Consider the following 24,450-nt stretch of genomic DNA (forward strand, 5'->3'; position numbering starts at 1 on the left):
GCCCGGCTCCGCTCCTCCTGCCCCCGGCGGTGGCGCCCGCACCCCGGCTGCATGATCAGGCTACAGTCTTCAATGAGTAACCGTCGTCCTGTGAGTGCCGCCGCCGTCTCCATGTTGGCTCTTTGTTGCGGGGGGCGGCGGCACAAAGGCGCTTTGTGAGCACGGTCCCGGTTCTCCGCGGCGCTGCGCGGACAAAATGGCTCCGCGCCGGGTCGCCGCTGGCCGCAGCAAGCCTCGGCTTGTCCGGGCTGGGGACGGATCGCCCCGGGGGCACGGGAGGGTGTCGCGGCTCCCGGCGGGGCCCGGGAGGCGGGGGGAAGGGGTCGGTGCCTGCTTCAGCTTGAGGGAGGAGGAGGCTCCTCAAATGGCGACCTGGCGGCTCCAGCCCTGGCACGGGGCGCCCGACGGACGGGGTGGCTCGAGCTGGCCCGCTGGGGTCTGCTGCCGTGCATGGGCCCCGGGGAGGTCCTGGCCGCTGGGGGACAGAGAGCACCTGAAGGGAGAAGGGCATGAGTTTTGTTTGCTCAGTGGCGGCGTGGGAAAGGCCGGCGCCTGTCTGGGTCGCCGTCTCTGGGAGTGGGGCAGGTTCCTGGCAAATTGGCCATTCTCTTTTTTTTTTTTTTTTTTTTAATTCCCCCCCCCGAAGAGTTTCCAGCCCTCCTGGCTGCTAGGCAGAACCTTCCAATATGTCTCCCTGCAGAGGAGCGAGGGGAGGGAGTGACTCAGAGCAGGGCTCCTACCTCCTTTCCTCTCATTGGGTTGTCAGCTGGAAGGTGACACTGGGATGTGGAGGTTGGGTGCTCCTGTAGCCACCCGCCCTGTAGCCACCCCTTTAAGGAAGGGGGCAGCAGACGCGTTGGTGCCAGGGGCCCTCTAGGAGGAGTGGGGATGGAGAGTTGCTGTAGGGAAGGAAATGCATAAGATGGGTGAAAGAGATTTGAGGTAGTGATGGTCCACAAGGAGATTGTACGTTCTCACTTGTGCTGAGTGTACCAGTGAGGTCTTAAATAAATAACGCTTATTAGGTAAAGTCTGAATTTTCCTCTGGTTGCTGTGTAACACTCCCACTGCCTTCAGTAGATCTGGTATGAACAGAAGAAAATAGGGAATCCAGGTTCTACTTTCTGACCTGGGGACCATAACTCAACCTGGAGTCTGTCTGTCTCTTCCAACAAGTTGCTGTGACTTCATGGAAACATCTGGTTATTACTGAAAATTAAATTGGCTTATCCTGCTTTATATGACCAGTGCCATATTTTATTTACTATTATATACATGGCCCAAACTGCTATAACAAAAGACTTCATGCTCTTTATAACTTTGTTCACGTTTTCTTATTTAAATATCTAGATCTCTTTCAACAAGTAAGATTTCTGTATTGTGGGGGGGAGGGATCTATATATATAGATATATCTATATACATGCACATTAACATTTATATCTTGGTGTCTATGCAATGCCATAACTAGCTTCCCAGGTTTTCACTTTGAAATAGATGAAAAATGGTTGACTAAGCTATTCAAGTGGCTTGCTATTGAAGTGTCAACAGTATGCTCAGTTGTACAAAACAGTCCTTGCTCTGAAAAAATCTGATACAGCCAAGATGTCCTGGACAACTAAGGGAAAGGAGTACCTTAAATTTAACTTTTTGTGGACACTGCATGATGATGCATTACTGAAACAAATGTGCAGGGACATAACTGCATTTCCAGTACTGAATTAAACTTCCTTGCACATATGAGTTAGTGCAGGCTGAGGTTTTTTGCGGGCCCGTTCCTAACCACAAAGACACACTTTTCTTCATGAAACATTTTTAGTATGCAGTATGGTGTTACAAACTCTAGGAAGTTTCTTGTTCATCTAGCTCAGGGGTTCCCAGACTGTGGTATACCTACCCCTGGGGGTACACAGGTAAAATTGTGTAATAGTGGATTTAATTTTTGTAATTGGCATTAAGGGGTTAAAATATAATGCATGTGCTGCTAGGGGTATACAGGCAGCTGGTAAATCTGAGAGGGAGGTACACAGTAAGAAAAAGCTTGAGAACCTCTGTTCCAGATGTTCTTTTTTCTAGGCATGATCATCTCTGTAGTCTAAGCCAAGGGTGGTGAACCTGTGACACGTTGTGGCACAGTCAGGCTCTGTGTGAAGTACATGGCAGATTGGGAGGGGGACAGGTAGGGCAGCCTGTCCAGCTGTCTGTGAATTCAGTCTTGTTGTCTGGGTTAGTAAGATGGAGTCTGTGATTTTTATCCTGCCACTCCTTAACTTTTTTACTCTACTTTGGTAGCAGGTCAGAACTAGAATAATGGTTGATTCTCATTACAGTGCCTGACTGTTCAAAAATGCATACTCTTTTTTTCTAGCCTCTCTCCCTATGATTTTTGGGTATCATTTCCAGATTAAAGACTATATTCTCAAAAGTACTTGTCTTACAACTCAGAGAGAAAATGCAAATGTCTTTGGAACTATGAGACATTGGGTCAGATTGTGTGGCATGATAACATTCTGTGAAATGCCACGGTTCAGATCTTAACAAACCCATGTCTATAGTTTCTCAAGTAAACAAGCAGAGAGGTGTTTTCCCATGCTTCCAGAAGTTACCCAGTTTTCAACAAGCTGTTAAAAGTATGGCTCATAATACATCTACTTGCCATCAAAGACAACAAGAAATGTCTTGTTCCAGGACAGGTGAGAATCTAGGTTCATTGCAAAATGTCTTCCTCATGTTAGGGTTTTTCTTTAGAATCCCCTAATGCCCAGGGTTATGTGCAAGATCAGTTTTAATAAAGCCACATTAAATCATGGTAATCCATACTAGGTGAAATAAGTCTTGGGAAGAGATTTTACCTGGATTTTGACCAGCCTCCATTCTGTTTCCAGACCTGCATGTGCTAAATCAGATTGCCTGGATGCTGGCTGGGTGAATACTTCTGTTTCCTATCAGTACAGTAAATCATTTTGTAAAGTATCAAGTTGTCCACAAGGAAAATGTCTCAAAATGGCAGGGAGGGGGTTATTTTATTGTATTGGCAGGCCTGCAATTTTGACCCAGTGGAGACTTATATATTAAAAACATTACTGTAGCTGCATTGGAAGCAATTCTTTGAGCTTGTATTCCATATGCTGCAAGGTATTCCTTAAGGTGATCTTTGCATATCATATATTTGTTGAGAGTCATGTTTAGTTTTTTGCACCCTATGATATCTAGATTCTGAAGAGGTTATCTCTTTCCATGGAAGTTAAGGAGCCTACTTTGCATACATAGAATCTTGAAATTATTCTTTCAGACTTCCTCTTTACTCACTGTCATACGCTCCTTCCAATCCAAACTTGCCATTAGTTAATGATCTCTGTTAAGACAATCCATGAATTCAGTGCTTTTATAGTTGATGCACCTCCCTGCCCTCCCCCAACCCCCAATGCATTTTGCAGACATAAGGTGGTTGTAAGGCCTAATCTAAGAGATCAACTAGAGGTGGTTTTGAAATTTTAACTGGAACCAGTCTTTCAACTAGTCTGTTTTCTCCTGAAGCAAAATACATTTTAAGGAAAATAGGAAGTCCATGTGTCAGCCCTTGAAATCCCCATGTTATAGAATAGAAACTTTTGGATTCCAGAACCATCACAGTCTCCTTGCTGGGATAGTGGATGCTATTCTATTCTCAGGCTCAGATATGTTTTCCTTCAGATGGTTGGTGCACCTTACTCCTTCTAAACTGTATTCTCTGCCAAAGTGTGAGCTCTGCCCTCAAACATTCCCTTGCCTGAAATGTGGAACGCATCTATGGCTAGTTGTATCCTAACAGTGCTCTTCACAGAACTAAAACAATTCTCATTGCTGTAGTTGCTGGTTGGCTATTTAGGAAGACCCCCAAGGGGGACTTGTTTCTGGTTATTTGCTGCCAAAGCCCCAAGTGGCCTGTCCAGCCTGAGACAGAAATCAAGTGACGACTTCCATAAGTCCTTTTTCAGCCAGTGTGCTGATTGCATGGTTGTTATAATCATTACAATTAGAGTTTCTTGTTCCTCTCTGCACCCCTCCCCAATTCCATATGGGACCTGGCTTTTGGTTGCCTACAATAGGACCTGCCTTGAAATCTAGGTAATTGTGGTAGATGAGGTCTCTAGCTAGATGGAAACTAGTACTGTACAGTTCTGCCTCCACTACTCTTTCTGCACAGGACTTTGCCAGTATTTTCCAAATGAAGCATAGAACCTGACCTTTCTTTCCCTTTCTAAAATTCTTTTCATCTGCCCCAGGTACAGAAGTTCCTTCTTCACCAATGATCCAGGCCCATTTCCTAGTCTCCATGGGGTAATAGTTTCATAGTTTCTAGGGTCAGAAGGGACCTGAGTAGATCATCTAGTCCAACCCCCTGCCATGGCAGGAAAGAGTACTGGGGTCAAATGACCCCAGCAAGGTGTACATCTAGCCTCCTCTTAAACACCCCCAGGGTAGGAGCCAGAACCACTTCTCTTGGAAGTTGGTTCCAGATCCTAGCCGCCCTGACAGTGAAGTAGCGCCTCCTGATATCTAGGCTAAATTTCCCCTCTGCCAGCTTGTGACTGTTATTCCTGGTCACTCCTGGCAGTGCTTGGGGGAACAGGGACTTCCCCAGTGCCTGCTGGTCCCCCCTGACTAGTTTGTAATAGTCCACTAGATCCCCCCTCAGCCTTCTCTTGTGGAGGCTGAACAGGTTCAGGTCCCATAGCCTCTCCTCATAAGGCCTGCCCTGCTGCCCCCTGATCATGCGAGTGGCCCTCCCCTGGACCCTCTTCATGTTGTCCACATCCCTCTTGAAGTGCGGCGCCCAGAACTGGACGCAGTACTCCAACTGTGGCCTGACCAGTGCCGTATAGAGGGGGAGTATCGCGGAGTATCGCCTCCTTGGACCTGCTTGAGATGCATCTTGCTGTATTCTAACTCTTATTTGCATTACCAGCATCCTTAGTCTCAATCTTATTTAAAAAAAAAATCTTGATCCACTTGCCTTTCCAATGTACTGGTTCTTTCAACCTTTAGTTTCTCTGATCATTTGAAGCAATTGTCAGAATATGCGGCTTGGAGTTCCTTTCCTCTGTTTCCATCCTAAAACTCCTCTGGTTTAGCTTCCACTATTTTTATGTCACATACCTGTTCCCAAACTCATTAGCAGTGTGCTTAGCTACTAAGTCTTGGAACTAGAACTTCACTCTCATCTTCCTTGCCTAGCAGGATGCCTTTGACACAGTTGAGCCTACTCATGATTTCTTATTCTCTTCCACATGCTTAATTGTGCTCAGCATGTCCTTAGGAAAATCTTCAACACCCTCTTCTAACTATCTGTGGGACTCCCACAAAACTGCTCTCAGCCCATTTTTCATCACCTGCAAACACAGCTTATCTCCCTGCATGTGAGTCTAGGTCTGGAGTACAGAGGTAGATCTGTTTGGCTTGCCTCTGACATCTCAGAGATGCAGTTTGACTTGAGGGATATATAGCTAAATCATGTGAATTTAATCATGTGAATCTGTGGCAAAATTCCTAGTTTATTCCCTTTTCCATGGGAAATGGAAAATCTGGATCCCTGAGCCTAGCAAAAAAGAGGTTGCAGTCAAATTCCATCTCTCTGCATCCAGTTCAAGAATATTGCTCAGGCTTTTGCAATTTGTTGTTTCTCTTGTACTTCAGATAAAGTCAGTCCTTTATTTGCATTGCTTCCCTGGATCATCCTTTTCAGTAATAGCAAACAAACTGCTTATTCTCAAAGTCCTTTGTGGTGTATTCCCACTTAACTTGTTGGTTATCTGTTAGTATTGAATGGGAAGAGGTAGTTTGCAGAAGGCAGGATGGATTTACACCTTATAGATCAGGGGTGTCCAACCTTTTTTATGTGGGGCCGGATCATGAATTTTTTATCACTCAGTGGGCTGGCGAGCCATATTCAAAGACCTCACAGGAAGTGGTATCACATCACTCCCCCTGAAATGAAAGTACAGTGTTTACTTATGTTTCCCGTTGCAGCAACTCGGGCCTCAGAAAACAGCTTGGAGGGCTGCATGGCGGCCTCCGGGCCGTATGTTGGACAAGCCTGTTATAGACGGACTAAATCAGATATTATAAGCTTTCTTAAGTAGCTGCTTACTTCATGAGATGAAGGGACTGCAAGAAATAGAGCTTCTGAATAGATGGCTGTGATTAGTATACAGAAGGTAGGCAAAAGAAGGGAGCACTGTTGGGAGAGGTGGATGGGAGAGAGGAAAAACAAAGTAGCTAATCCAGGGACATAGGAGTTATAGAAACTAATCCAAGTAACCGGATAAGAATCCTGTAGTTTTGATTTAGATTAGGGCAGTCCCAAGTGGCAGGCCATGGGCTGCATGTAGATCAGGGGCAGGCAGTTATTTCAGGTGAAGGGCTGCTTACTGAGTTTTGATAAGATGTTGAGGGCTGCATTTTCCTCTCCAGTGCAGGGAAGCAGGAACAGCTCTACAGTTCCAGGCCAGAAGCCATTGCTAGGGAGGGGCTTCTGGTTGTGGGGCTGGGGCTGGGTGGGCTTTGCTGCTAGGTCCTGCTGCCAGCTTCCCCTGGGTACTGCCAGCTTCCCCTGGGTACTGCTGCCCCTGGCTCCTGTCATCTTTGACAGGCAGCCAGGAGCAATTAAATATTAATTTTCTAAATTTTTAGGGGCTCCATGGGCCAAATAGAATGCCCTGGTGGGCCAGATCTGGCCCCAAGGCTGTATTTTACACGCTCCTGATATAGATAGACCTTGAAGGATCAGCTTTGGGGACTTAAAGCTCTCTGTATGGTTGTCGTTGCTCCCACCCTGCTGCTGTTCCTGCTGCAGCATCTGAGTTCTTTGGGTGAGCCCACCTTCTTCTTGCTGTTTTCTTGCAGTAGCTCCTGTAGTGGGTGGGGGCCAGGGTGCTGCTGTTGCATGCATGGTGGGGTGAGCTGCTTCTGCTTCATGCGATATGGTCCCTCACAACGGGTGCTCCCCACCAACTGCCCAGAAGTTGGACAGCTCTGCTTACATTATACTTAATACAATTCAGTCTGCGGGTATCTTGTTGTTGCTCATTGATTTATTTTTGTTTTCCATTCAAGCTTTTTAAAGATTTGCTTGAGAATAACTATGCTGAGGTTATAGTTAGAATGTCCAAGGAGGTTAAAATGTTGATGGGGGTCACTTCATTTTTGATCAGACAAAGCTACCAATCTGCACTATTTGCTTGTTATCTTTTTGGGCAAACACCGCTAACCTTTATACTTTCTCCTGAGGCCTCTGTGCTAATGGAAATGAAATAGTGGTTTTAGCAAATAAGGGTTCAGTATCTGACTGGCAAATGAATAGTGATACTGACAAAACACTAACTTGTGTCACACTTGTTCAGTATCCTATTCACAAGAACGAACCTTCTAATCATGTCAGTTTATGCTTTAGAAAGGTTGGTGAGTTGCTTCAGAAGCAGAGATTGGCATTCCTGGGAGAAAACACTCATTTTGTGGAAATGTGGTGTAGATGGAGTGAAACTTATCCCTGCTATCTCTTCACATATGCTATAGTCTCAAATCTAAAGAGGGGTGCTAAAAACAGGGCCTTTTTTTTTTTTTTTTTAACAGTGATAACACTTACTAGTTCTCTTACTGTTTAAAAGGACCAGCCACATAGTCACAGTGACCATTGTTGCATCAGGGAAATGGGTGGAGGCCAAGAAATAAAGCTTCTATGTTCAAGTTGGGTGGAACCTCACATTTTTATATTAACAGTAAATCTGTAATTTGAAACTCTTGAGAACCATCTAAGGCAACACTAAAATCCCTGTTTTTACCTCGCCCAACTGTGTGGAGATTGATAGACTCCCTGGACTTTGCAGACCCCTTCCCATGTCTCCTTGCAGAAGACAAGTTTTTAGTCCTTTGGATAGTAGGTGACAAGCACTGCATGCATATGTTTACCCACTTCCCTGATTATAGTTCCCTATAAGTAGAACAAGGAATTCAGAATGTTACTTACAGTGTTAATTTTGAGCACAAAGTGGCTCCTTGTAGCATGAGGTATCACAATAAATCAAGTTTATAATGATTAATGATTATTCTTATCACTTAAGTATCTGTATCTGCATGTAAATGCTTAGAATTTCCTCAAAGCAGCTTGTGATAGACTTACCAGCAATGCCCATATAATCCAGTACCTTTATTTTTGCAACATAAAGCAGATCTAGTGAGCAGGAATAACTTTTGTTTGTTTTATATGATGACCATCCCAATAAGGGTCAGGTGGCTTACAGTAAAAGAAACTGAATAATTACAAAATGGGGAATCAACAAAACAATTTAAATGGGAACTACAATATTAACATAAGCCAGAGTATCTCCTAAGCAGTAGACCTGTTGCATATTGTCGCTACTAAAAAATCAACATGCTTTAAAATTAGAAAGCTTTTTATTAAAAATAACTTGGCAGTAAAGAATGTGTGGGTGGCTAGACTAATAATATTTGTTAGAGCCAGGCATGTGGTGTGCAAGATTCCCCACAATGCTGACAGTGTACATATAGTGTGTGAAATTTTTGTTTCACTTCTAGTCCTCTCCTGAGCAGATGAGTTTAGTTAACTCTGTTCGCATCTTTAAAGTAGAAATAATTGGTTCTACTTTTTAAATTAAGAGGTTAGAGTAAATTAAATTCAAGAGGCTTTTTTCCTTTTAGCAATTTATTCCATTTCATGAAGACATTACTGCTAGTTGGTGTTTTTAGTATTCCTGAATTCCAAATACCCATTCAGAACAGGATGGACTTAGAGTGGTTAGGAAAACACCCTCTGAGCATGAAATGATCCTTATATGGAAAACAAGTGTCATAGTATCTGTGTTTAAAGGGCAAGGCAGAGGTGTGAATTCCACTTAGAGAATGAAAGTTATGTTAAAACATGCTGCAGATATTGGAGATGAAATAAATATAATTTGCACTAATCTCAAGAAACATAGCCTAAGTGATTGTTTTCTGATGCTCTTCTAGTAAATCAAGACTGATTGACATTCTAAAAAGTTCTAGAAAAATGCTACATTTAAAAAAATTACAACTGCTGAATAAAAGTTCTGTTAGAAACATTTTGGTTTTGCAACTCTTAAAACATTGTGTTGCTAAAACAAAAATAGCATTTCTGAGTAAAAGTAAGCACTGATACCTTGAAATAAAATACTAAAGCCTGAATAGGCAGAAAACAAAATCCTAATATGATACCTTAAATCTGTGATCTCCAGCCTTTTTAAGGTGAAGATCACTTTGAAGTAAAGGACAATCTAGGATCTACCACACCCCTACCCCTACTGGGGGATTGGAGCAGATTGAGGCTCCTGTGGCTAGGGGGTGAGTGGGGCCCTGGCCAGGCCCGGAGAGGGTCAGAGCCTGAGTGGCTCATCCAGGGGGGAAGTGGGGGCTGCCACTGCTGGTGTGCGTGCAGTGGCGGGAACCTCCCCACATGCCTGGACAAGCTGCCTGGGCTCCAACCCACCCCTGGCCTGGCCGGAGCCTCACTTGCCCAGTGGCAAGAGATGCGGTGGGGGGGTATTTTCCTACTTGCCTGGCCCTGGCAACAAGGGGCACAGTTCATCCCAGCCAAATGCATCCTACTGCTCCTGCGTCCCAGCCATTGCCAATTGCAGAGCCTCTGACAGTTGATCTCAGTCTGGGGAGGCTAGCCCCCCCACATTGAGATCAACTGTCAGGGGCTGACCAGTTGGTGACCACTGCCTGAAATTATACTAGATTTATAACTATACATAAGGGATGTATAAGTAGGAGAACGTCTGTTCACCAGAGCACCCCAAAGAAAAACAAGGGCCAACAGTCATAAACTCCTCCAAGACCGTTTTAGACTGGACATAAAAAGAAATTTCTTTACTGTCCAAGCCCCCAAGATCTGGAATAGACTCCCTCCAGAAGTGGTACAGGGATCTACTCTGGACTCATTCAGGAAATGCTTGGATGCTCATCTTACTGGGATCCTTTTGCCCTAGCTGACTTCCTGCCCCTGGGGCAAGGGCTGGATTTGATGATCTTTGAGGTCCCTTCCAGCCGTAACGTCTATGAAATCTATTCTATATGCATTTACGTTTTACTTTTTAGTAAGTGTTAATATTTTGAGCTAAGTTCTACATATACTTGGGAACAGTAGCTGAAGTAACATTTTTTTTTCTCTCCCTTCTTTACAGCAGTTCTGTGGTGTTCTTGGTCACACATTTATGGAGTTTCTGAAGGGCAGTGGAGACTACTGCCAGGCACAGCACGACCTCTATGCAGACAAGTGAACTGTAGAAATTCATTACTACTCCACCAAGAAGCCCCCCTAAGAGTGGTTAACCAGGATAAGAAGTGTTGAATTGAAATTGGCAGCGCATTTTACAAAGGAGTTCAGACCTGGATGGGGTAAACCTCAGTGCACTGCCTTTCTTTTGCCTCAGTATTACTGGATTGAAGAATTGCTGCTTCTTGTTAGGAGGTTCATTTCATTTCCCATTGCTCCCAACTTCATACTTCCAAGCACTGAGAATTTCAAGTGGAGTATAGTGAAGTAGACTTCAGTTTCTCTACATCATTTCTGTATTAGAATTTTTTAATCCTTTCATAATCTTGTTGCATGTTTTTTAACTAAATTAATATGGCCCGAATGAACCGCCCAGCTCCTGTGGAAATCACCTACAAGAACATGAGATTCCTTATCACACACAATCCAACCAATGCAACCTTAAACAAATTTATAGAGGTAAGGTCTGGATGGAATGCTTTTTTTTTTTGTTTTTAAATTTAATACAATGCTTTTAAAACCTAGAACAGTATGTGTTTTAATAATGTATTTACTAATGGGATTCAGTTCTTAAGTGCTCTTCGTGTTGACTCAGACTTTGAGTCATAGTGATTCTTGCAAGCAGTGAGGCATGTTGTACAGAATTACTGTGCTCATGAAAATCATTCCTCTATCAAATTGCATCAGTATATTTATTTTTTAATGAACCATAAGCATGATCATAACGGTACTATTACTGATCAACAGGTACAGGGCAGAAAGTAGAGGATATGTAATCTAATTAAAACAAGACAGAACGTTGACAGGATCACAGTTAACTTGCATTTATTAGGTTTTTGTTAATGAATGATCACTTAGTTTTTTAATTTTGTCATGTCTTAAGCAGCTGATTTTCACTGCCATTAATCCATAGAGATGGGGAGAGGAAAGTGCGATATATTAAAACTATCTGGTACTAATTAGATGTGACCGCAAGTATTTGTTGGGTATGCAGAAGTTGTCTAAATAAAGCTAGTTTGGCCATCAGCTGTAGCAACGGAGCCACAGTAGTTTTAGAATTTGTGTGACATACACAGACATATCTGGGACTCCAACTACGTCCATGTTGGCTGAAATCTGGCTTGGCACAAGTTCACATTTGGTAGTGGAGCCATTTTAAAACAAAATTAACTTTGAGGTGTCTAAATCTGTTTTGGTTGCATTTTTTAATTGCCTTGTAAATGTGGCCTGAGATCTACTTTTGAAACATTTGGGTTTCCCATAGAAGCTTTCCTTTGTGCTCTTGTAGAGGGAACAAAACATCCAAAAGAATGACTACACACCAGTGGTTCCCAACCCTTTTAGACCATGGAGTGGAAGTGACTGCGGACTGGCAAACTGAAGTCCTGAAGTGACCAGCGGAGAAGCAGCCAAACCTTTTTTATTCTCAGTATAAAAAAATAAACAAAAGGTTGGCTGCCGGTCCGCAGTATGCCGGTCACTTCTGGACTTGCAGTCCAGCAGCCAACCTTCCTGTACACCAGCAGCCAAACTTTCGTGGCCCAGTACCAGGCATCAAGGGGTTAGAAACTTTTGCCACACACTATACAGTGCGTGTCACTGGTGCCTTGCTTCAAAAGACTAATAATAATTACTGTGGATTGAGTCAGACTTGTGTGGTAGGTACTGGATATGCAAATAAGGCAAGCTTACTGCAGTGTGGTAGAGTGATGTTTAAACTAGCCAGCTTGCGTGCTGGTAGCAGTCTAGTCATGGTAGCACATAGTGTGCTGAAGTAAATCTAGCTTGCGATGTATTTTATGCTGCCTCAGCTGAACTGGTGTTACTCAGGCCCAGCATACACTAAGGGTCAGCAAACTGTTGCTGTCACAGGCCACTGCTTGCAACCCAGCTCCTGCCACAGGCTGCAGATCTCTACAATTCTTCTGGTAATTAGTGGATGCTTAGGACAGAATGAGGCAGCCAGTGGGACCCTGGGGACACCACTGCTTCTGTAGCTGCAGAATGCCGCCAATTGCCTGGGTTGCCACAGGCAGTAGGTTGCTAACCCCTGATGTAGACAGTTTTGTTTTGATCCTTTGCACAGGAAGCTTTTGGCTAAAGAATATAAATCCCAGATCCCAAGAGTTCCTATTCATGTATTCTAATAGGGAGAGAGTGCCACCCTGCCTAACCTGTGCCATAATAAGTAGATAAAGCTGTTATGCTCTTGCCTCACAAAATCACAAGAACCAGTTCTGAATAAAAATAATGACACCCTTTACCAATTAAAAGGTTGGATAAGTCGCTGGATTGGGCTTACAGACCTGCCTCCCACATGCCAGATCCAATGCATGTGGCACTCGCTCTTGGCTGGTCCAGGACTATGTTGTACATAGGGACAGAATAGGCCATGGAACAGATCCTGAGTCCTGGGCTTTATGCGTTGGAATGGGCTGGGGTATGTCACATGATGTGGGTTAACTCAAAAGATGTGGGGACAGCAAGGTCCAAATGTGACCTGTGTGCCTTATCTTTGACACCCCTCATCTAAAGCCAAGGCATCCCTTCCTCTTCCATTCAAGACACTGACTATTATGGGGGGCTAGTTAGGATTTTTCTTGAGTTTTATTTTTGTAGTGAGTGGTGCTCAAGATCCCTGTCCTGATAAGAGCCTTGTTGTGCTAAATGCTAAGCTTGCCTTATTTGTAGAACACAAATATAAGATGTGGCCAGTCGTAAATTGGGAAATTATACCATATTACATAATTTCACAGGCTAGTAATGTATGCGACTTGTCCGTTCCAAAATGCTTAGGGTATTTTTAAAAGTAAAAATACTTACAGAATCATAATGGCAATGATGCAATTTAGCATAGCTCCTAATGTGCCACACGGAATAAATAAACACAACAATGTTTTAGTATCACCCAGGCTTTGATCCTCCCCTGATCCAGCCAGGGCCTCATTCACCCAGTGGCAGGGGACGTGGTCTGTATAGATGGTGGAAGTGGGTGGCTAACAGGGCTTAGCTCCTGCCCCCCAGTGCAAGGTAGCAGTAGGGCTGCAAGGCAGCCTAGTTGCAGGATTCCAGTGGCTGAAGCAAGAATGGGGAGGGGTGCATGCGCACCAGTGAAAGAGGGAATGAGGCAGGGGAAGACCCTGCACAGCTAGGGCACATGCAGGACAGAGCCGCAAGCGACTTGTCTGGCAGGGGGGGGGCATGCAGCCTGGCAGGGCATGGGGGGAGCATGCCTCCAGATGTACATGTGGGGCAGAGCGGGCTGGACCCGGGGCAGTGCCTGGCTCTTCCTGGTGCAGCTCTTTGGCTGCACAGATCTTGAGCCAGGCAGCAGCAGTGCTGGGAGCAGAGCTGCAGGCACCTGAAAATTTGCTGTAGCACCCCCCTCCCCGCCTGCTCCCAGTGCTGCAGCTGCCAGCATCACTGCCACGCAGCCCAAGGGCCACGCAGCCAAAGAACTGTGCTGGGAAAAGCCTGGCATGTGCCCTCCCCCACCCCCCCCCAGCCTCCATACAAGCTGTTCATGGCTCTGTCCTGCACCTGCCCTGCCTATGCAGGGCCTGTCCCTGCTCATTCCCTCGCTCACCACTGTGGGGGAGGGCAGATTGAGGCCCCAGCGGTGAGGGAGAGAGCAGGGCACAAGTAGGAGCTGGGGTTGGGGGAAGTGGGGGTCAAGTGGAGGCCAGAGGGACAATGTGCCTTCCGAGCCTCTACTTGCCCTACTGCTGGGCCCAGCCAGACCCTCTCCCCCCCAGTCCCTGCTCCTGCCTGTTCCCTGCTCCTTCCCTTACTGCTGAGGCCTCAGTTTGCCCCCCCCCCCCCAGCCCTTTCCCTTCCCTCTGCCTCTTCCCCCACAGACTTACCTGTTGGTGGGAGGGAAGGGGATCTAGCCCCCAAATAATTTTTTCTCCCTCTGTTTCAATCTGCCCCCTCCATCCCTGCCCACAGACTAACCTTGAGGGTCAGGGTGGTGTAGGGTAGATCTTGGGTTGCTTTTTAATTCAAAAAGTTATCTATCCAAAAAGGTTGGAGACCACTGTACTACAGGATAAGCGTATTAGCTGCTAAATTGACAATAAATTGATTTTTACTGTTTGTCTAAAATTTGTTCTTTGAAGGCTGACTTTGAGAGGAGTGTAGATTCCTGTGAATAGGTCATCTTTAGGGGCACCTCTTGGTCTGTAATTTAAATCTGGTCATTGAAAGAATTTGCAGGACCAGCGGTGTACTCGGACTTCAGCAGTGCCAGAAAGAGAGCACTAAATTTGAAGAAACTTTTTTAGAGGTGAAGCAGTGAGGGCTTTTGATGTTATTTTGGTGCATGCTTGAAATCAGCACAGCAGCTGCATTCATAAAAACATTGCTTACTAGGTGGAAGACTATTGTCTGGGTTGGAGGGAATCTTATTGAAACTTTGAAACCTTATTAGTAAGCTGAAGTGTAGGAAGTACTTAGACGTGTCCTGCTGGGAAAGCCAAGTGGTAAAAGTTAGCAGAATGTAGGAAAAAATGTTTTTTTCCTCCTCAGGAACTTAAGAAGTATGGAGTTACCACAGTGGTGAGAGTATGTGAAGCCACTTACGACACAGCTCCAGTGGAAAAAGAAGGCATTCAAGTTTTGGTGAGTGATCTGAAAAATTTGCTTAGAAGTTCTTTATAGCATCATATAGCATTTAGTAGCTCATAATGTCTTTGGTAAGGTCTCAATTTGTCTGAATTTCTAATGCATTTGTCCAAGACGTTTCTAAATGAATGTTATTTTGGAAAAAAGATGGAACCTAAGCAATTTAAATATCACTTTCCAGTTCTTAGTTTATTATCTTGAAACCCAGTTTTCTTGCATACAATACTTGTATCCTGAGCATCCTTGTAACAGATTTTACATCCATCTGCAGTCTTCAATAAGAAAATTCTTCTAGATTTTCCCACCACTAAAGTTGTTTTACCTGTGCAGGTGCTTACAGTTCTTATCGTTACAGTTTTACTTGTACTGTGAACAGGTAACCTTTATGTTGAGTATCCTTACCTCTGAAAACTTGTTTTCATATTGGAAATTCAAGGGTTATCTAACCTCTTTGCTCTGAAACCCTGCGTTTCTACTTTGATAGGGAAAGCTTCTTATCAATGGGAATATTACTTTTTCTAGGGGCTAAACTTGGCCTAGTGATTTTGAGACAAATCTTGTGGCAGTAGAAGTTCCCTCTTACTGGAACAGAAATGATTCTTCTGCATAAATGATAGGTAGGATTTGGGGAGCCATACCACACCACTTGTGTGAAGCGAGCTCATGAAACTCTTAAGGACCATGCTTACATGAATTCTCCACCTTTGCTCATGCTGATTCACTTCCTGAGTGGTTCACTGATGGAAAATGCCCCTAGCACCAAGTAAAAGTATTAAGTAGATCTGAGCAGTGTTATGTCTGTTGAAGTGCTACAGATTTCCCAGAGCCCTGTCCTATACTCGTTCTTCCAGTATTGCACGACTTCATGCCAAGGGGTTCTGTCCACATTAGTAGATGAGAAAAGGCTCTGAGCCAGATATTGACTGTAGAAGAGACTGTTCTCTACATAAAAACCGTCAAGAAACAGCCACAACATCACTTTTTGCCACAGCTTGAAACCATGTAGCAATGACAAAGACTGAGCACAGCTGCGCTCGGCAGTGTCTTTTGGCACCTATACAGCCCAGTTTTGCCTGGTGAAATCCCCTAGTGTGGAGTCCAAAAGAAGCTCCTGGCCAGTACAGCCACTGGAGGTGAGATGGATGTATTTTAAGTTGATAAATAAGGGTGACGGGTATGTTTCATGAGCCCCTGTACAGCCTCTGCTGGGTACATCTGAAAACCTAGTTTCATACGTTCGTGGTTAAAATGAGGCATTACTACAAGGACTGACAGAGTTTAGTTAACGTTAATTAACATTAGATTCATGTTAACTTTTAAAAATGAGCTTACACTACATCTCTAAACTAAATTTCTAAAACTGCGGCTTTTACTTCCAGCCTTTCTGTCATTGTATGTATGATACTTAACCTCTTTAATAGAAGTTTGTATTCAGGTAAGCCCTGAGCCTAGTGTTCTGGCCACTGAAATGTGACTGTCCATAAAAAAGATATATGTTGCACATTGCTGCAGAATGAAACCTGCATCTGAAGGTTTCTGAAGCTCCAGGTTAATAATTATTGAATCCCCAGAACTAATAGAAGTAAAAGGAGAATAAAGGTACTTTTGTTTGACAGGGAGATTTCTGCTCAAAACTAGCTAGACTACTCAAAGTAAATTATATCTTTCAAATTAATCCCCTCAGGTCTAAGTGCAGTAATTCTAGGCTTTCTAAAATGTTAAATGGAGGGAAGAACAGCAACTGAGGAGAAACCACTTTATTTTTCTCATTGTATTTGGTGCACCAAACACTTGTGGAATCTGTGTTACTTTATATGAAGTTATTTGTTTATTTTGAATGCTAGGATTGGCCTTTTGATGATGGTGCTCCACCATCCAACCAGATCGTTGATGATTGGCTAAACCTTCTGAAAGTGAAATTCCGTGAAGAACCTGGTTGTTGTATTGCTGTGCACTGCGTGGCTGGTCTTGGGAGGTAAGTGAAGTTCTAAAATCCATCAAATAACTCTTTAGAACTAGGGTCGCTTAGGTTTTTAAAGTTGCTCAGTATTAATATTTCTCTTGGAACTTACAGGTTGTGCATAAAACAAAGTCCTACATGCCCAAGTTGTACCAAATTGAGAGAGGGTGTGAACTGAAAGTGAATAATTATGACTGAGTAACTCCACATGTAAACAAGTCCTAAGCCTACTAGCTAGGGTAAAACATTTGGGGGGTTTTCTCCTAATAAAATGATCAATACTACAATTAAGATGGTGGTAAGGAAACTCTTGTAACCAAAAGTGTCACTGGGAGCAGCAACTGTGAAAGTTCTTTTGAATTAATTCTCTTCATGGAATTATGGGCCTAGAAGTCAACAGCTGTGTAGAATAGTTTTTGAAACCAGTTGGCTATAATGACATAATTGAAACAAATGTTAAATCCATGTAAAAGTTGGTATATTTCAAGATGATTTTGCAGAAGCTTAATGTCTTGAAAACCTCAGCATTACTGCATTATCTTGAATGATTTTGCCCCGTTGAACGTTATTTACAGTTGTAGCTATCTTGGGACAAATTTGACTTCTTGCATGTTCAGTATTAAAGACTTCTCCTTTTCTACCAGAGCTCCAGTGTTAGTTGCTCTTGCATTGATTGAGTGTGGAATGAAATACGAAGATGCAGTGCAGTTCATAAGACAGTAAGTATAGAATTGGTGTCTGTATTTGTTTAAATCAAAAGACAGAGTTGTTCCTTGGTCATACAATCTGTATTTATGTGGGTATTATCCAAGAATCTTAGACCGGGGTGCTCAGCCTTTAGCTCATGGCCAAATATGGCTGACTGAGCCATTGCATCTGGTCCACTTGGCTTCCCCAGGGTCAGGAAATTTAGTGGAAGGGGAGCAGTGGCCATTAATGCAGCCATCCTCTCCCTTTGCCAAATTTCCAAGGCCCATGTGATCTGTCAACCAGGCTGCACTCCCCTTCCCTCACCCCCCCCCCTTGATCTGGGCCATGCCCCCTTTTCTCCATGGGGCTGAGTCATGCCCCCTTCACCCTATGGGACTGGATTAAGGCCCCCCTCCCCTGATAAGTGATGCCCCCTTTGCCCTTTACCTTTGCCTTCCCTACTGGGCTGGGCTTCCCCTGCTACCAATCCCCCCCGGAGCTGAATAGTGCTTGCTGTGCCAGCCCCAGACACTGGATTGGAACTGGTCCATGGTCATTCCAGGCACTGCCCATCTGGTGATTAGGCTTCTAAGTGTTTTGTTGCATGATTGACTATCTAGAATGTTACACTTAATATTGCAAAGCTACACTGTCAAGTTTCATGGTAGTGACATTGAAAACCTTGTCTCTACAATTTTGTACTGATACAAAGTTTAGCTAAATCTGGCCTCAGTCCTGGGAATAAGATGAATTAGATTCCTATCATAAATAAGGCCCTTGTTTATAAGTAGCCACACAAAGCCTATATTCATGAGTCGTAAGTCTGAAAAAGGCCAAAAAACCCTAAAACATTTTCTGTTCCTGTCACTTAGGAAGAGACGTGGAGCGTTTAACAGCAAGCAACTTCTGTATTTGGAGAAATATCGTCCCAAAATGCGTCTGCGTTTTAAAGACTCTAATGGTCACCGAAACACCTGTTGTATTCAGTAAAGCCAGGCTGCCTGTACTGCTACTTTGGAGATAGAGGATGGAGACTAGAATTGGGCAGATTACATGCAGAAAGATGTCTGGTAGCTTAAGGAGGCTTCCTTAGGAGTACTAATAGACCAAATGGTTGGCAAAAATGCAACTTATGTTTAGGTTAATATCCATCTGTTGGAGAACATGTAAACGTTTTTGTTGTACCCAGAAAGTCTACTTGTTCATTACTTACCAATTGAACTGTCCTTGAATCATGCAACCGAGTCTTACTTGTGTATTTTCCAATACTAAAATCTGTCACTATGACATAGATTAGGTGCCAAAACGCCCAGAACAATATATAGGTTTGTTTCTTTAAACTAGTGTAGTCCTTGTGATTCAAGAACTACCACCTGTCCGGACCTTACTTCATCCTTTTTCTTGCAATCATTTCAATATTGAGAATAGGGCCTCTATGGTATTCTGCCTGCTCACTGTATGTTTGTCTCCCACAATCGCACTAGACTATCAGGATTTGCACACTCTTTGATTTTACTAAGACTTACAGTGATTTTCAGTGTCTGTATACCTTTCTGTTATCTAAACCTCTGCATTTTACAAATATCATTAATCTTCTGATTTCTCATGTAGAGAATAATCCTTTACATTGTACAGAAGCACACAAGTCTTTAATGTCTCCAGACAAAAAGCCTTACAGTTAAATTAATGTTGGCACTTGATGTGCAACTTAGCAGAGGGCCTGAAAAGGTTGGGAGGGGCTATTTAATATTTCTAGTAAAATGTTGCCTTTGTCTTGTGCAGGAAGTATAGAATATGCCCTTTACTTTAGTAAATATTTTTTTAAAATGTAGAAATGCTTTGTTATTGTTGCTAAAACAATTCTTAATCATAAAATTTCTGAAGATCTTGTAATTTCTTTTACTGTACCTATTGAAAGTTGTTTACCAACTATTGCTTTGTTGAAAGTGTGATTTATTTTTGTTTTTTCCTTGAGTTTCTGCAATGAACTGGGCAGATCTCTGTAATATTTTGTATGCCTTTTGAGCTGCGTAACTTAATATTTGGATACTTGATAATTTTGTTTTATTATGTAATTGATAAAATGGTGATGTGTATTAATGTTAGTTCAACCATATATTTATACTGTCTTGGGAATGTGTGGTTATAGTTCTGTGGGAGAAATAATTTTGCCAGTGTTCACCAGCTTGTAAAATCTAGTGCGAGAGCTTAAACATCTAAATAAAGACTGAAATGCACTTACTGAGTATGCTGAAGCACTTCCAGTGGCTCAATACTTAATGGTGTGCTTAATCTACAATCTTATATATGTACCCAGGAGCCTAACTTAAAGAGAACCCGCTTTCTTTCTTGGTCCAAATGTCCCCTCTCTTGTGACATGGTAAGCAAGATAAACATACACATTAAAGAAATACTGTATACAGAATTTTGTGACAACGCTTTTGACTGGCTTGGCCTGTCTGGCTGCATCCAGATGAGCACATTTGCAGCACCACATACTGCACATTGTTATTCTCCATGCTGCAAGGGAGCATCATGGAAGGTTCTTGGGGGGGTTTGACCCCTAAATATCCAAGGGTCAGAAAAACTCCTGGAGAAAAGGCAGAGCGGTGCATGCATAGGCAGTGCATGCTGCTCAAAAGCAGACCTGAGCCACCTGGAGCCATGCTGCAGCTGCTGGTCAGGCTCCATGAAGCAGAATTGCTGCTGCTGCAGCCCCAGGACCCCAGATAAGGCTGCTGGCTCTACTGCCCCTGGGATAACTGGTCATGTGCCAGTGGGCTGATGTTACAGGTGTTCCCCAGGGACAACTAGCACCAGCACGTGGTGCACTGTTGCTGGTTGTCCCTGGGGAATCACATATCTGCACCATGTGTGGATGGAGCCTCTTTGTAATAAACCATAGCACCCTCGAGTGCCTTAAGATCCTGTCAAGGGTGTCATGTGATGTTTGTACACCTAAGCGCTAACATGATTCACATGATAAACCTAGAGATTTCAAATAGGAATGTATGGTGTTAAAAGTATTCTGCACTGATCTTTCTGAATGTTTTGCAATGGTGTAACTCCCCTCCCCACCCAACTTTACTACGTGACAAACTAGAAAGATCAGTTTCAGGAAAGGTTTAGTTTCTTCAGTTCAAGTTAAGCTTAAAATAGCATTCTATTTCAATTAACCATTGAATTTCAAAATACAGGATTCGAAAAGTAAGGCTAGAAGGGACTTAATGAGAGCTTTGTGCTGGGCTTTGTCCAAACTATCCACATCCTTGAAGTGTGGAGCTAAAACTGGACTCAACACTCCTGGCGAGTCCTTACCCATGCTGAGTAGAGCAAAGAATCACTTCCCTTGATCTGCAACTGATGCTGTTAGCTTTTTTTGCAACAAGAGCACACTGCTAGCTCAGTCAGCCTGTGGTCTGCTGTAACCCCTGGTCTTTCTCTACACTACTGCAGCTTAGCTCAGGCATTCCTTAGTCTGTATTTGTTTGTGCAAGTATTCCACCCCAAGTGTATGACTTTGTGCTGTTCATTGTTGAATCTCATCTTATTGGTTGCAGATCATTTTTCTACTCTATCCAGGTCATTATGAATCCTAATCCTACCTTCCAAATGTTTCGAATTTCACCCACATGGATGTCATCTATAAATTTGCTGGGCATGTGCTTGGTTCCATCATCCAAATCCTTAATGAAGATGTTTGAACAATATTGGACCTAGGATAGATAGTTAGGCAATCTCATTTGATACCTCCTCCTAACTACTCATTAAGTATATTGATCCAACCAGTTATGTATCCACCTTACAGTACTTTTGCCTAGTTTTTATTTCCTAAGCTTGTTGATGAGAATTTCATGCTAAGTTGTTAAAAAAACAGTTTCTAGAATTGGACACTTGTAACCAGTGGACACTTTTGACATTAATCCCAGTATTTTAGTTCTGGGTGCTTCTGAATTGCATCGATCATATATGAGTACACCCTCAGAAAAGCCTTTGAGGAAATTGATTATTCTGTACTCAGAACAGAATTGTAAACAGCATTCACTAAATAAAGCTAAAGACTCACACATGGAAGAATGATAAAACAAATATTGAACAGCAGGTCGTTAAATTAGAATATTGAGACAGTGGCATAGCTTGCTAAGGAAGTTGTGGACTTACCCACCCCAAAGGGGTTAATGAAGAGGATAGATAGACACTGGTCTGGAGTGATCTAGACATATCTTTGTTGGACTATGAGTGTTTCACATGCTTCTAGACTTTGCTGTTTGCCCTTGCCTCCACCTCCCTAAATTGCTATGGCTGTCAAGGTGTTTTTAAGCCTCCCTCAGGCATTGGGTAGTGGCTGTAGCCAAGGTTAGGGACTTTGCCTGGGGTGTGCTAGTATTCCTGCTGGGACTGAAGCCAAAGATTCCTGGATAGAGGGTCTTTACCCCTCTGTTTAGGGTCAGACTGATGGCCATATTTGGGATCAGGAAGGATTTTTACCCCATGGACGGTGGGGTCTTTGCTTTCTTCTTTGCGGGGGTGGGGGAATGGGGCATGGCCCTTGACCTGGGATCTCAAACATTGACAGCATCTCATAAAAAAGGACCTTGGCTGCCATGGTTCCCCTGCTTTACCTGTGGCAGGTTAGGGTATTAGGTCTGTGTTGTGTCAGGCTTAATAGTAGTCTTATGTAGAGGTTAGACTGTGGATTGTCTAGGATGGTTTGAATAGGGATGATCCTGCCTCAGGCAGGGAGTTGGGCTAGATAACCTCTGGAGGGCCTTTGTAGCTCTACTAGAATACTCATTTCACTAAAATATACTATCTGTCATTGTTAAATTTCTCTTAAAAGTGTTTGGGACAGAAGTATGGCTTTGTGCACAAATTTATAGTGCTCATAGAAGCGTTTTACTAATCCTGACTAATGTTTCTTCTGTAATAAGATACTTAACTAATTTTTATTTAAAAATTTGTAATAAACCAAATGTTGAAATGATTTTATGGGGGAGTTTAATGGAGCAATTCAGAGTAATGCTTTAAAAGATATCAGTTTTTAAGGTAACATACTTTAAAATTTGATGATATAACTTGATTTAATTTTGGTAATTCAAACATGATAAAAATAGACGAAGCAACCAGGGGGGTTCTTTTCTTTTTGGTGGTTGTCTTCATAATATTAATATTGATAAAAAATTGTTTACATTCACTAAAAAGAGAATATGCCAACAGCCACTCTGGCTATCTCCATAACAGTGACATATTACTTATCAGTGGGGAAGATCTTCATGAGGCAGTTGTGGTTAAAAGGTTATTGCCAGACAAGGGGAGTGCCAGCAGCTCAAATTACCAGCATCAGTTTCTGATGCGAAGTAGAACACTTTCAGAATGTACCTGAAGAAAATTGGATACCTCAAGGATGAACCAGATAGGTAGCAGAAGTGTCAAATCATCAAGTTTTCACAATCCTTGTCAATATGAGGCAGAAGGCAGGGAAGGGTGAGAGTACTAAATAGCACTCCTAAGAAAAAGGGCTATGGAAAAATCAAGAAAGAGACAGGGAAGTTTTCCATTATGATGCAACTACATTTCTTTAATGAAGCAGTAATGCTATTCCAGAAATGATATATGGCTTTCACAAAAGGGAACCAGGATGCATATAGAAATAAGTACAATTTTTCCATTTCTAATTCCACAGTGGAATGACTTTAGTATACTAACACTTGCAATTTAATACAGATGGGAGAGTTTTGGTATTAATAACGGTTGTAACTAATAGCAATAGCAGGTTGTAGTTCTCTATGACAGCAGTCATCAGCCTACAGAGCTGCAACTTGCAAAGCCAAGATGTCAGCAACAGAGAAACTGGTGGTGGCAGAGTGGCCTGCCTTCAGACTCAGATCTCTCTTAATTTAACATGCTGCTCTTAAGATGTTGCTAACCCCTGCTGTAGATGAATCAGCACAAGGGGAGGTAGGGACATTTCCCCACAGTTTCATTCCAGGCTTTGGTGGACAGTCTGTGTAACACCCTTCTGCCAGGCAGTAGATAGAGGTAACAAGGGCCAGGTTCAAATTTAGGGGTTTAACACCAACTTTCTAAATTAGGGGGGCTACAACCTAGCCCATGCAGTGTGGGAGGGGTCACCACTGCTTGTTCATGCTGCCAGGAGTCCCTGCAGTTCCTTCGCATGGCAAGAAGTCATTGCTGCCACTCCTCCCCTGGTCTTCTTTCACTTGCCTATGCAACCCCGGCTCTTTTTAGATACCACCCTACTTCACCAGCAGGCTTAGGGATTTTTAGCTTTTTTAGCAATTGTGAGTCTCAGACTTCCATCTGAACCCATGTAAAAGGGCTTATCAGGCAGGCCATACAGGGAGTGACTTGTATTCCAATCTCTCCTCACACGCTCTGACTCTACTAAACACTCCACTGCCAATTTTTTACAGCTCAGAATTAATGCTGACATTCAGTGACCTTGGAATAATTTTGTATTCATGCAAGTCTATCAAACTCATCAAGCCCCATGGGCTGGGTGACTGGTATGGGGCCAGTCTGAGCTAGACTAGACTCACAGACTGGCTGCACGTACCAAATGCAGTGCACAGGACTGAGCTGGTATGGGTGACACATGTAGCGTTAGTGCTAAACTAGCTCCATATGCTGCATGCAGCATGCATCCCAGATCAGCCATGTGTGCAGTCTGAGTGCTAATAGCATTAGTTAGACCAGTCCCACATGCTACCCACATGCTACCTGCAGCACTTGGCATCCAGCCCTACTGAGATAATTATTTGGATGTACTACTTGTTTTAATATTCCCTGTTACAAAGGGGGGGAGAGGGGAGGAGGCTATTTTTTTCTGGTGGGGAAGGGGTTAATGGGTGCATTCCTGAGGGG

General features: G+C 43.3%; 1 protein-coding gene across 2 annotated transcripts; it reads left to right on the forward strand.

The window, feature by feature from the left end:
* Positions 1-19,811, forward strand: PTP4A1 (protein tyrosine phosphatase type IVA, member 1). 2 transcript variants are annotated; one of them, XM_019537590.1, is made up of 6 exons: positions 1-90; positions 10,201-10,751; positions 14,820-14,912; positions 16,760-16,890; positions 17,520-17,594; positions 18,438-19,811. In XM_019537590.1, exons 2-6 carry the CDS (start codon positions 10,647-10,649, stop codon positions 18,553-18,555), a joined length of 522 nt encoding a protein of 173 aa, XP_019393135.1. In that variant the 5' UTR covers positions 1-90; positions 10,201-10,646; the 3' UTR covers positions 18,556-19,811. The 2 variants fall into 2 exon arrangements, with proteins under 2 accessions (XP_019393135.1, XP_019393136.1); XM_019537591.1 differs by having other exon boundaries at positions 7-90; positions 10,204-10,751.
* Positions 19,812-24,450: the final 4,639 nt, after the last annotated feature.

Source organism: Crocodylus porosus, unplaced genomic scaffold (assembly GCF_001723895.1).
Source record: "Crocodylus porosus isolate Cpor-Errol unplaced genomic scaffold, CroPor_comp1, whole genome shotgun sequence".
Lineage (NCBI taxonomy): Eukaryota > Metazoa > Chordata > Crocodylia > Crocodylidae > Crocodylus > Crocodylus porosus.